The 11,904-nt window shown below is 43.4% G+C and overlaps 1 protein-coding gene across 1 annotated transcript in view; it reads right to left on the reverse strand.

Moving 5' to 3' along the window:
* Nucleotides 1–847: 847 nt before the first annotated feature.
* Nucleotides 848–11,904, reverse strand: part of LOC118400998 (laminin subunit beta-1-like) — a 37,266-nt gene continuing 26,209 nt past the window's right edge. The window contains exons 24-33 of the mRNA XM_035798083.2: nucleotides 6,487–6,856; nucleotides 6,185–6,369; nucleotides 5,833–6,074; nucleotides 5,379–5,582; nucleotides 5,133–5,277; nucleotides 4,706–4,913; nucleotides 4,412–4,553; nucleotides 4,049–4,225; nucleotides 3,762–3,921; nucleotides 848–3,179 (exon numbers count right to left, since the gene is read on the reverse strand). Coding sequence (XP_035653976.1) covers nucleotides 3,040–3,179; nucleotides 3,762–3,921; nucleotides 4,049–4,225; nucleotides 4,412–4,553; nucleotides 4,706–4,913; nucleotides 5,133–5,277; nucleotides 5,379–5,582; nucleotides 5,833–6,074; nucleotides 6,185–6,369; nucleotides 6,487–6,856 — 1,973 coding nt within the window. The 3' untranslated portion in view covers nucleotides 848–3,039. The remainder of the gene's footprint in view (nucleotides 3,180–3,761; nucleotides 3,922–4,048; nucleotides 4,226–4,411; nucleotides 4,554–4,705; nucleotides 4,914–5,132; nucleotides 5,278–5,378; nucleotides 5,583–5,832; nucleotides 6,075–6,184; nucleotides 6,370–6,486; nucleotides 6,857–11,904) is intronic.

Genomic DNA, 11,904 nt, shown 5'->3' on the forward strand with positions numbered 1-11,904 from the left:
TCCTGTATGATGTTCCTGGCACACGAATTAGTCAAATAAATTCCATCCTTTCTGCTTTAGGTTTGACGTTCCTAAATGAAGTCCCTTGGAGCCTCTCTGGCAGCCCCTGTAGAGGCCATGCCTTTAGATTACAGGCCTTGTAACACACGGGGTTTGTAGCGTAGTTTGTGGCTACATACTGCCACCTTATGGTAGGTAATATTGAGACAGATTCCTCAGACCTTTCAGAGTCCAACATTGGACGACATGTTAGAAAACTTTTTAGAAAAATAAATAAAACATATATATTTTTTTAATGTAAAAAGTTTGCTCAAACAGGGATCTCAATTCAGCAGCTCTGGATATACCATGTGCGCATAGTATTAGCATAGGCCTGTGGCTCATAAAATCCCATTATGGATTAGAGTGAATTTGACATTCGATTTATAAGATCTTGCTCTAGTCAGTTTCAGAACAGATAGTAATGACCTCACACAAAAGGCATACAACCCAGACTCACCTGTCTGCCAGTGCCCATAATAGAGGCTTAGGAGAAAGTGGGGTAAATTGAGCAATTTCTTACATTCAGCATCACTCCGTCAATGGAAATATAGTATTCTTTCTAACAAAGATATCTACATACTGTATATTTCAGGATGTTGTGTATCCCTGGAATTTATCAGAATTCATGTAAACATTACAGTTTTGAAAACCTAGCTTGTCCTAAAAACTGTTCTCTTGGTACAATTTACAGGGTAAATTGAGCTGCGGGACAGGGTAAGGTGACGCTGGTCTACAAAATTCTGTACTGAATCAAATATTACCACTATTCACTGGACGTTGATTCAACCAGTTTTTGCCCAGTGGGTAACATTTTAAAACAGTGTCTATCTTTATTTCCCAAACATATTTTAACACAATCATAATCGCTTTTTTGTCTTTTAAAAATTGTAAGCATATTTTAACACAGGCTTAACACCTAACAAACACGTTGTACTTTTTGAAACACTTTTAATTCATTTGACTTGGTGAAAATCAGTTATTCTGCCCTAACTTGCTTACCACTTTTTCCAGGCTTCTTCCTTCACACACTCCATGACATGATGACCTCTTTCTAAATATTTGGTCAAATTATAAATGTTGTGTATGGTTTCCTAGAAACAAGGTAGGTGCTCAACTTACCCCTTCTGCTCAACTTACCCCACTCTCCACCCCACTCATGTGTGATTGAATAATCCATTTATGATTTAAGTAAAATGCTATCACCAATTCATGTATTCACCAATTCAAAACTCAGACCTGATTTCTCCCAGGTATGACAGGATGGATGCATTTCCTTGAAAATATAGGCCTTCCATAGATTTAGGGCAGTCTAATAATAATAATGCATTGTATTTAAAGTACCTTTCAAAAAGAAGCAAGATCACTTATACACCAAAATACAAGAGATAAAAACAAAACTGTGAGTACTGAGAAAGCTAAATGTCTCTTGTGTTCCAGATCTAGGCATTGGATCTAATGCTTAGTGTACACAGGATGTCCACTCTGCATGTGGCTGCCTCCCAGGGTCACTCTGAGGGCCTCAGACTTCTAGTGGAGAACACAGGCGCCAGCTGCTCCCTCTCACACACACACAGCTCCGTCTTAGCCAAACAGGTACTCTACAGTTAAGTAGAGAGGCACATAAATAGCACATATGTCAAAAATAACTCAGTACTTGTCGAGACACCCCAAAATATATCGCTTTTCAGTAGATTGAAGAGATATAACAAATATTTGATGGGATTTCTATGGGTAGTTTTTTAATTAAAAATCAATTTAGTTGTGGTCTAGATTTTGGTCTAGATAAAACTTTGAAAGTAACCAATTGGCTCATACAATGTTGCAATCAAATGTACGAGATAATCCAATACAAAAGTTTGGAGGAATAAAATCATTGCAGTCTCGTGGTAAAAAGTTAGGTCAAACATTACAGTCACGCTTTCAGCCCTCTAAACTTTGGTTTACATGCTTAAGAACAATTATTAAGTTCAATTATGTTTAAACTGGAGGGGCATTTCTTTGGAAACATTTCAGAACAATGCACATGTTCCTTTTTATTTGAAATTGTTAGGATGTTTTTCATATTCAGTAAGCAATGAGAAATTTACCTAAAAGCTGTGATTCTAAACCATAACAATCTCACATATGCTAGTACTACTACCACACAAGGCAGTTGTAACGTCTGTGGGTGGTTCATGTCTCTTTGTATAGGCAATGATGGCTGCTGTAACTTGGCTGGCAAACTCATTGGCAGGATTCACATTTTAACTTATCCTTTCTCCTTGTTTCCTACAATTAGAAACATGTTTCTACTTTTTCATCCCCTGCTTTTTCCACACAAATGCCAGTTTTTTTACTTTCACACAGTACAAAAGTAAACCAACATTTTCCACGTTAAATGATGAAACCAGGGAGTGTGACTGAGTGTCCAGTCTAAAGGGGCAAGTGTCAGTAATATATAGATTCTCCAGTACTTTTGTATACTTTATCCTGTAGTTCTGAAAGTAGTGCCCATGAGCCAAAGGTGGACACTGAAGATTGTGTACTACCTCACATATGTGCAGATATGTGCTCCACGTCATTGCTTGCTCTCTCTGCTCTGTTGTGGGTGCAACATGTGCATCTTGCTAGCTGTCAATCATACCCCCTAAAATAAAAAACAAAATAAAACAAAAGAGCTGTCAATCATATGGCGAGGGGCTGAAGCTCATTGGTTGAACTCAAATGACTAGGGGGCTGGCCCAAGTGGGAGAACATTTTGGCAAAATGGTGCCGCACAGCTTTCAAACTAGGGATTTCGTGGCTAGTTTAGGTAAGACAGTAATTCTGCTCATAGATTATGCACGTATGAACTACACATTGACACATCCAGCCCAAAGCGGGAGGTTTAAAAAAATACTAAGTAGTCGCTAAAGTTCAGGAGCATGTCTTTAAATGGCTTCTGGTTTCAAATTCCCATATCCTTGATTGCCATTAATTTTGACTTGGGGGACCAAAACCCCGGACAGGAGGTTGTGTTTAAAACAGACAGGTGCTGTAGACAGTGACTTTGTGACTGATCTCCTGCAGAAGCTCTTTGATGGACTTCTCCAGATCCACCAACTGGTTGGCCTTGTCTTCCAAAGTCTTCTGGTTGTCCTCATACGACTTCTCTAAATCTAAGTGGGAACCAAAAAAGTAGAGTCATGCTACCGTCAATCAAGAAACAAGATGTGTCGTATCCCTCCACACACCGGTTTTATAATCAGAACATGTGGAATTTCACACAGTGAATAGGCACACCTGAGAAGAGAATGTTCGAGGGACTGCATAATTTTATGTTCAACTCTGCATTGGAAAAAGTGAGTCAACAGGATATGGAGAGCTCATAGGTATTATAAAGTGATCATGTTTATATTGTATATCCACTAAGCAGGCACCATTGGCTCCTGAGTGGCGCAGTGGTCTAAAGCACTGCATCTCAGTGCTGGTTCGTTTCCAGGCTGTATCACAACCGGCCGCGATTGGGAGTCCCATAGGGCAAATTAAGAATAAATAAGAATTTGTTCTTAACCGACTAGCCTTGTTAAATAAAGGTTTAAAAGTGTAGTGTTTGTGATAATGCCTCAACGTGTTGTGAGGACATGTCATGATTGGACCTCAAGGGTGTGTGTTTTAGGTTGTGATTGTACATACATTACATGCAAGGACCTCTCCAAGCTGTTCTTGATGTGTGTGTGTATAGGAGTATGCATATGTACCTTTCAGCAGCTGCAGCTTGTCGCTGGCCTGTAGCAGCAGGTCTTTGGCTTCCTGCTGTAGAAGCTCCGCCCTCTTCTTGGCGTTGGCCACGCCCCCGGCCTTCTGTGTGATCAGTTCCTCCACGGTGCTGTACTTATCCTTCAGCTCCGAGTCCAGATCCTGTACACACACACACACACACAGTCATATACAAGGTCAGCAATTTATTTTAAGACGGACGAGGCCTGAAAATGAACCACAAACTCTCACATTTGTCCCAATATAACACGGAGTGGATCACACACACCTTTTTGACCTGCTCAGCCACTTTGTTGATGCTCTCTGCGTCTTTTTCAGTTTGTTCAGAGCTGAGTGAGGTGTTCAGTGTCTTCTCTCTGAGCAGCGTGACGTCGCGCTCTAACCGCAGCAGCCTCTGGGTGGCGTTGTTCAGCTTGTACTCCGAGTCCACTGTCTCCGACTCCACCTGTTCCAAGATGTAAAGACGGGAACAGGGTTAATTTCTGCGTCTTTACCGTATTAGCTGTCAAGCAAGGTACTTTCAAATGTTTGAACTGCGCTTTATTTAGTTTCCCCAGTCGAATGGAACCAATGGATTAGTCCCAAAAGTTCAAACTCACTGTGTGCAGTAAAATGGAAGATGTTGACTCACTGAGGTCAGGAGGTCATTGGTGCCTTTGATGTCCGTGGTGGCCTGTTTGATGGCCTTGGCCGCTGCGCTCTGGGCACGCTCAGCCTCCTCTAGAACCTGCTTCACCATCTCTGCTGTGTCCCTCACGTTTGTCGCCTCTTTACTGTGGGACACACACACACACACACAGAGGGGGAATATAAGAAGCACACCAAGCATAACAGTGTGTGTATGTGTGGAGTACCTGGCTTTGCACACTTGCCTCATCTTCTGCACTCTGTTCAAGGATGATCTAGAGGTGTATGTGTGTGTTACCTGACTCTGCGTGCCTGCTCCAGTAGGCTCTCGGCTCTCTGGATGTCGTCGGGGCTCTGGTTAAGGATGGTCTCCACGTGGGCTAGGTCTCCTACTCTCTCCCTGATCTCGTCTGTCAGGGTTTGGAGCTGGGCTGGTGTGGTGGGCATCTGCATGGCCAGCACCTCGTTGGCCACTGCCTCAATGCTCTCCAGGTCCGCTGCATCCTCTAGGGGGCACCACAGGAGAGACAAGGGTTACGATGGTGGGACTAAGCTCATGAGACATTTCTAAGTTACATTCTTCTAGAATCAATGGGTGAAATTAAAGTAAAACATTGAATTGAAGCTGCAGATTGTACCGTTAAACAACGGGGTAGTAAACATATGTAGGAGTTAAAGGAGTTAAAGTACTCCTAAGTGGAAGTTGATTGGAGGAGTACACATACGTGTGAGGAAGTCTCTGATTTGTCGGATGAGGCTGCGCAGCTCCTCGTTGCTCTGGTCCACACGCTGCTTGGTACCGTTGGTCTTCAGCAACACGTTCTGGGCACTCAGCTTAGCCTCATCCGCCTTCACCTTGGCCTCCGACACCTGATCACACACATGCAGGTTAGGAACCAGAGGAGACGTAGTGGGGGGTATTTCTCGTCTAAAGAGAGTTGGTTCATTTGAATTTAAAGACAGAGTCTCACCATTTTGGCGAGCTTGTCCACTTCCTCCATGGCCGTGAGGATCTCCTGGTCAAAGTCCTTGGCCTTCTGCCAGGCGTTATTGGCCAGGGTGACCAGACCGCCGCACCCTTCGCCACCGCACCTCCTGTTCCCCTCGAAGTCCACACAGCTCAACCCCCCGCACGGAGAGTCCACACATGACGCATCAGCTGGGCTGCCACACGTCTGCAGAGAGAGGACCAGTAGAGTGAGAAGAGTTCAACTTGGATGCAAGATCGTGGTTATCTTTTAAGCAAACGTAACATTCTTCCTGACCCACATGAATAAAGCTTTAATTTTGTCTTCTTTTTGGTGGTTTTATCTCGCAAACTGGGATTAGATTGAGTCCCATCTGTGTCAAACTCAGTCACACCTCTGTTATGTCAACATCCGCAAGCCAGTGTCAGGCCTCAGATATGGCCTTGCTTGGACTTACCTTCACGTTGAGTTCTGATAGGTCCAGTGTCTCCAGTTGTCCTGCCAGGTCATCCAGTCTCTTGGCGTGTTCTTCCTGCCTCCTGTGGAACTCCTCCCTGGTGTCGTTCATCCTGTCCTCTGTGGCTTGCCGTAAAATGGCAGAGCTCTCCACAGGGTTACCTGGGCCACTAGTGGAGGTGTTGGCGCGAGCATCTGCAGCCAGAGACTGCTGGTAGTACTTGGTGACACTGTCTGTCGCTCCTGTCATTACAAAAACAATGTTGAATGTCACAAAGTTGACAAATAGAAGTATAATGGAGATTGACATTGTATATCTCTTCTATATCACAATCCTCAACATGTACCCTTACCCCGAATGTCAGTGTTCTTGATGAACTCCACTTGGTCCAGCAGATCCTTGACGGTGCGATCCAGTTTCTGGGTGTCCTCTTTGAGTGAGTCCAGTTTGGTGTTGGTGCTGTTGTCATCAGATGATACCTGGGCCAGCGCCTCCTCAGTGAGGTTCAGCTTGTTGCTCATCTTTTCCATTAGATCTCTTAAGAACATAAATATATCACAAAGAAAGAATACAGTACATAATTGGTTTTGATGCGGCTATAACATTTTTTGCCATTCATGAATATTGTCATTGACCCATTTTGACCCCACTTACGTGGCCTGCTCCAGCAGCTGCTGTATCTCTGACAGTGGCTGTGTAGCCGGGTTCTGGGCCAGGATAGTTCTTATGGCCCCGGCGCTCTGCTCCATGTTATCTATGGTGTGTTTATAGGGTCCGGTGATGCCGCTGGCCTTGATGGTGTTCACCTTGTTGACCAGCCTGTGGGTCTGATTGGTCAGCTGACCCACGACCAGGTCCCAGTCGGCGAAGCACTGGTGGCAGCGTTCGCAGTAGGGGAAGGTGCCAGAGTAGCCACGGGTGCAGACGTCACAGCGGGGACCAGACACGCCCTCCACGCACACGCAGCGACCGTTGGCCTTGTGGCACTGCTGCTCGGCGATGCCTCGCGGGTCGCAGTCACATGCTGCAAGGCAACAGGAAACCAGTTACTACAATTTTTAATGCATGACTCAACTCACAAAACATCACTTTTTCTACATTAGCATTTTGTTCCATCCTGATCCTGATCAGTCAGTCACCCTCCAAAGGTCCTGAATGGGAGGGAGACATTTCAAATAGCTTGGTGACATCCCAAAACAAGGAGACAGCAGCCTACACAGTGGTCTTACAAAGCCAGGGAAGTGCTTCTTAGCAGCCCTCCTCTCTCTCGCTACCTCTTCGAAGGACGCATCTGCCTCGTCAGGTCAACTCATGAACACATGTAGTCTATTGGGATCCTCTTAATCTAATTTTAAAGTGTGCCACTCGGGAAAGGAAGGGAGCTCCTGTCGCTTTATGGGATTGAACCTTTATGGGTTTATATTCACATGTTACTGCTATGTTTGGTGGTGTTCAGCATGGTTAGCACCCTGTTGTAAGCACCTCTGAAATGTGGACTAGCTCTCCTAACTCGTCTAATTATATTTTAGACTTTTTCCATTAGAATTCAAATTGTAATATCCCTGTTATTTAATGGTAGAAACTAATACGCCTTGCCATATCCTCCATTTTTAAATCTACTGGTAAGCCTATGTCTTTCTGGGTGAGTTAAGAGTAGCCAGGTGATGTTTTGACTTTTCCATTTTTGGAATTTCACCTAGTTTAGATGTAGTCTACTTAAGTTCTGGGGAGCCAAAAATCAATGAACTACAGCCAACTACATTACCCTGGCGACTTTAAGCTTACTACAAGCTTTACGCAGATGCAAGATTTGGAGTGTTTGCAATGTCGTTTTTCGTCACAAAAAGGGGCGGCTCCTTGTAATTCGCTCCAGCTGTCGACGTGATTTTTTACTCCCTGAAAATTGAGACACGCAGTTTCATTCCTTCCGCAGCCGTCGAGGCATTGTTGTCGCTTGGTTCCTTGATCTGGGCCAAGTTTCCCGATAGCGATGGAACTTACATGCTTACATGTCCTGTCCCCAAATTAATATAGTTGGTTCAGAGTTCATTTTGATATTTCAGCCTGCATTTCCTGATCACGTATGGTGTGGGTGAACAAAATCAACATGCAGACACGTGTGCGAGCGGTCTGGTTAGGCTTACAAGTGTTTTAACGATGCATCTTTCCTATAACGGCAGAAGATGAAACATTAATTTCCCAAAACAACACGGAACGTTCGCTAAGTGCGTCGTTGAGGCATGTGTTGATACTGATAGGACTGCTCTCAAATCAGCGTTCTCCTTTCCAACCTTACATTAGGAATTGCTGGCCTTTTAGGCAGAGTTGCAAAGAAAAAGCCATATCTCAGACTGGCCAATAAAAAGAAAAGATTAAGATGGGCAAAAGAACACAGACACTGCACATAGGAAGATTGGAAAAATGTGTTATGGACAGACAAATGTAAGTTTGTGTTCGGATCACAAAGAAGAACATTTGTGAGACGCAGAAACAAATGAAGATGCTGGAAGAGATATGGCTTTATCTTTGCAACTCTGCCTAGAAGGCCAGCATCCTGGAGTCACCTCTTCACTGTTGACGTTGAGACTGGTGTTTTGCGGGTACTATTTAATGAACCTGCCAGTTGAGGACTTGTGAGGTGTCTGTTTCTCAAACTAGACACTCTAATGTACTTGTCCTCTTCCTCAGTTGTGCACCGGGGCCTCCCACTTCTCTTTCTATTCTGGTTAGAGACAGTTTGAGCTGTTCTGTGAAGGGAGTAGTACAAAGGGTTGTATGAGATCTTCAGTTACTTGGCAATTTCTTGCATGGAATAGCCTTCATTTCTCAGTACAATAATAGACCGATGAGTTTCAGAAGAAAATGATTTGTTTCTGGCCATTTTGAGCCTGTAATCAAACCCACAAATGCTGATGCTCCAGGTACTCAACTAGTCTAAAGAAGGCCAGTTTTATTGCTTCTTTAATCAGGAGAACAGTTTTCAGCTGTGCTAACATAATTGCAAAAACGTTTTCAATTATCAATTAGCCTTATAAATTTATACATTTCGATTAGCTAGCAACATGCCATTGGAACACAGGAGTGATGGTTGCTGATAATGGGACTCTGTATGCCTATCTAGATATTCCATAAAAAATCAGCTGTTTCCAGCTGCAATAGTCATTTACAATATTAACAATGTCTACACTGTATTTCTGATCAATTTGATGTGATTTTAATGAACAAAAAAGTAGATTTTCTTTCAAAAACAAAGAGATTTCTAAGTAACCCCAAACTTTTGAACTGTAGTGTATATTCACTGTCTTTGTCATTGGGTCAGTGCCACTTTTGTTAGTTTTTGGACAATAATTTCCTCCTCCAGGATGCCACCTTTCCAACAAGTCAGTTCGTCAAATTTCTGCCCTGCTAAAGAAGCCCCGGTCAACTGTAAGTGCTATTATTAAGAAGTGGAAACGTCTAGAAGCAACAGCGGCTCAGCCGCGAAGTGGTGGGCCACAGAACGGAACAGCCGAGTACTGAAGCGTGTAGGGTGTAGAAACCATCAGTCCTCGTTTGCAAAACTGCCTCTGGAACCAACGTCAGCACAATAACTTTTTTTGTTGGGAGCTTCATAAAATGGGTTTCCATGGCAGCCACACACAAGCCTAAGATCGCAATGCCAAGCGTTGGCTGTAGTGGTGTAAAGCTTGCCACCATTGGACTCTGGAGCAGTGGAAACGCGTTCTCTGGAGTGATAAATCACGCTTCACCATCAGGCAGTCGGACGGACAAATCTGGGTTTGGCAGATGCCAGTAGAACGCTACCTGCCCAAATGCATCGTGCCAACTCTAAAGGAGGGAGAATAATGGTCTGGGCCTGTTTTTCATGGTTCGGACTAGGCCCCTTAGTTCCAGTGAAGGGAAATCTTAACGCTATAGCATCCAATGACATTATAGACGATTCTGTGCTTCCAACTTTGTGGCAACAGTTTGGGGAAGGTCCTTTCCTGTTTCAGCATGACAATGCCCCCATGCACAAAGCGAGGTCCATACAGAAATGGTTGTGTCGAAATCGGTGTGGAAGAACTTGATTGCCCCGCACAGAGCCCTGACCTCAACCCCATCAAACACCTTTGGGATGAATTGGAACGCAGACTGCGAGCCAGGCCTAAATGCCCAACATCAGTGCTCAACCTCACTAATGCTCTTGTGGCTGAATGGAAGCAATGTTTCAAAATCTAGTGGAAAGCCTTCCTAGAAGAGTGGAGGCTGTTAAAACAGCAAAGGGGTGACCAACTCCATATGAATGCCAATAATTTTGGAATGAGATGTTCGACGAGCAGGTGTCCTCATACTTTGTCATGAAGTGTATGTATTTAGCTAGGCTAAAGCCTGCTGCCTGCTAGCTTCTACTAGCAAGGGAAGGCTACTCTTCCTTATTTTCACAAAATGAAAACACAAAAATGTAAAAATAATCCCATCACCCTCTTGTGAATGGGATCATGCTACCAAAAGGTGTCCGCTACTCCAAAAATCCCATTCCGCCCATGTGCACACACGTAGACCAACAGAGTGACGCTTGTCGTAACCTTTAGGCGGGGATGGCTGAGTGAATAGGGAGGATAGAGAGAGGGTGGAGGAGGAATGGAGAAAGAGGGAGATGTTTGCCCACTTCCAAGCCTCAGTGTGGAGCATGTGGAGAACAAAAGGGCCACCCTACAGACTCTGCAAACAACCCTAAATGGACAACGTGACATTCGGGGGTCTCTATTTAAAAAAAATGTATGGGTCTAATAACAAAGACGTAATTTAACGGTAAAAATGAATGACCTTTGAATGTGGCATGAACATGAACACAACCAGTCACGATGCTTTCCCCTGATTCTCAAACAAATCACATAAAGTAGGCTACCTGTGCATGTTTGTCCACTCCAACATAATCCAAACACTGCAATCCATGAACACTCATTTGATGAACGGAAATAAACATCTGTTTACAAAACACCCCAAAAAAGTGCCTAAGGACATTCGGCGATTGCCATTGATTAGGCCTACGTTAATTGATGCGTCTTGCTGACACAAAATGTACCTTTTTTGTTGCCTGAAAAGTCAGGACACCTGAAATGGGTCTGAAACTGTCCGGGGTAAAATGGGATTGTCATCCTAACACATACAGTCAATCTACTAGACTACTACTATGTGTAGGCCTATTAGTATGAACTTTAAATAGGCCTCCCGGTAGAAAAATAGGTGGGTAAACTCTGATTGCCGTTCGTTGAATGCTTTGAGTCTTCACAGATTGTGACATAAAACACAACATTTATTTTGTGACATTAATTACATATATGACAGTTATTTGTAATTATTAAGTATTTAACAATTGAATTATGCGGCAGGTAGCCTAGTGGTTAGAGCATTGGGCTAGTAACCAAAGGTTGCTGGATCAAATCCCCGAGCTGAACAAGGCAGTTAACCTACTGTTTCCCGGTAGGCCGTCATTGTAAATAAGAATTAGTTCTTAACTGACTTGCCTAGTTAAATAAATGGTAAATGTCAAAATAAAATACATTAAAAATATTTTACTTCTTTGCGATCTTGAAAAATGCACTGTAAGTATAACTATACCTTCGTAAAATGTCATTATGTTTTGCCGTGAAAAAAGTTCTCATGGGTACATAAATGCAAAGTCATGTATGCCTATGCCATTGCAAAATCAAATGCTTATAAGTGAGAGTCAACTATAGGCCTACTGTCATTCATGTTGGATAGATTGGATGCACACTGGTGTCTAGCTATAGGCTACTTGTCTAGTGACATTGGTGACCATCATCAGCTGATCCATGAAAGAAAACAAATATTGCTAGAAAAAAATACAGCTGAATAAATGGTCTACTTCTTTTTAGCCACGGACGGCACAGAGAACACCAACACCCGAGCGAGCGCACATGAAAAACAAAGCAATGAGCGCTCGAAACAGCTGACTGACAACAGCAAGCAATAGAAAATCAACAGATAAATCGAATGCATTGGAATAAAGGCATTAGTTTTTGTTTTTTTATCAAGGACGTGTCTCAAATAAGTGACGAAAATGAG

Source organism: Oncorhynchus keta, chromosome 22, assembly GCF_023373465.1.
Source record: "Oncorhynchus keta strain PuntledgeMale-10-30-2019 chromosome 22, Oket_V2, whole genome shotgun sequence".
Taxonomy (NCBI): Eukaryota; Metazoa; Chordata; class Actinopteri; order Salmoniformes; family Salmonidae; genus Oncorhynchus; species Oncorhynchus keta.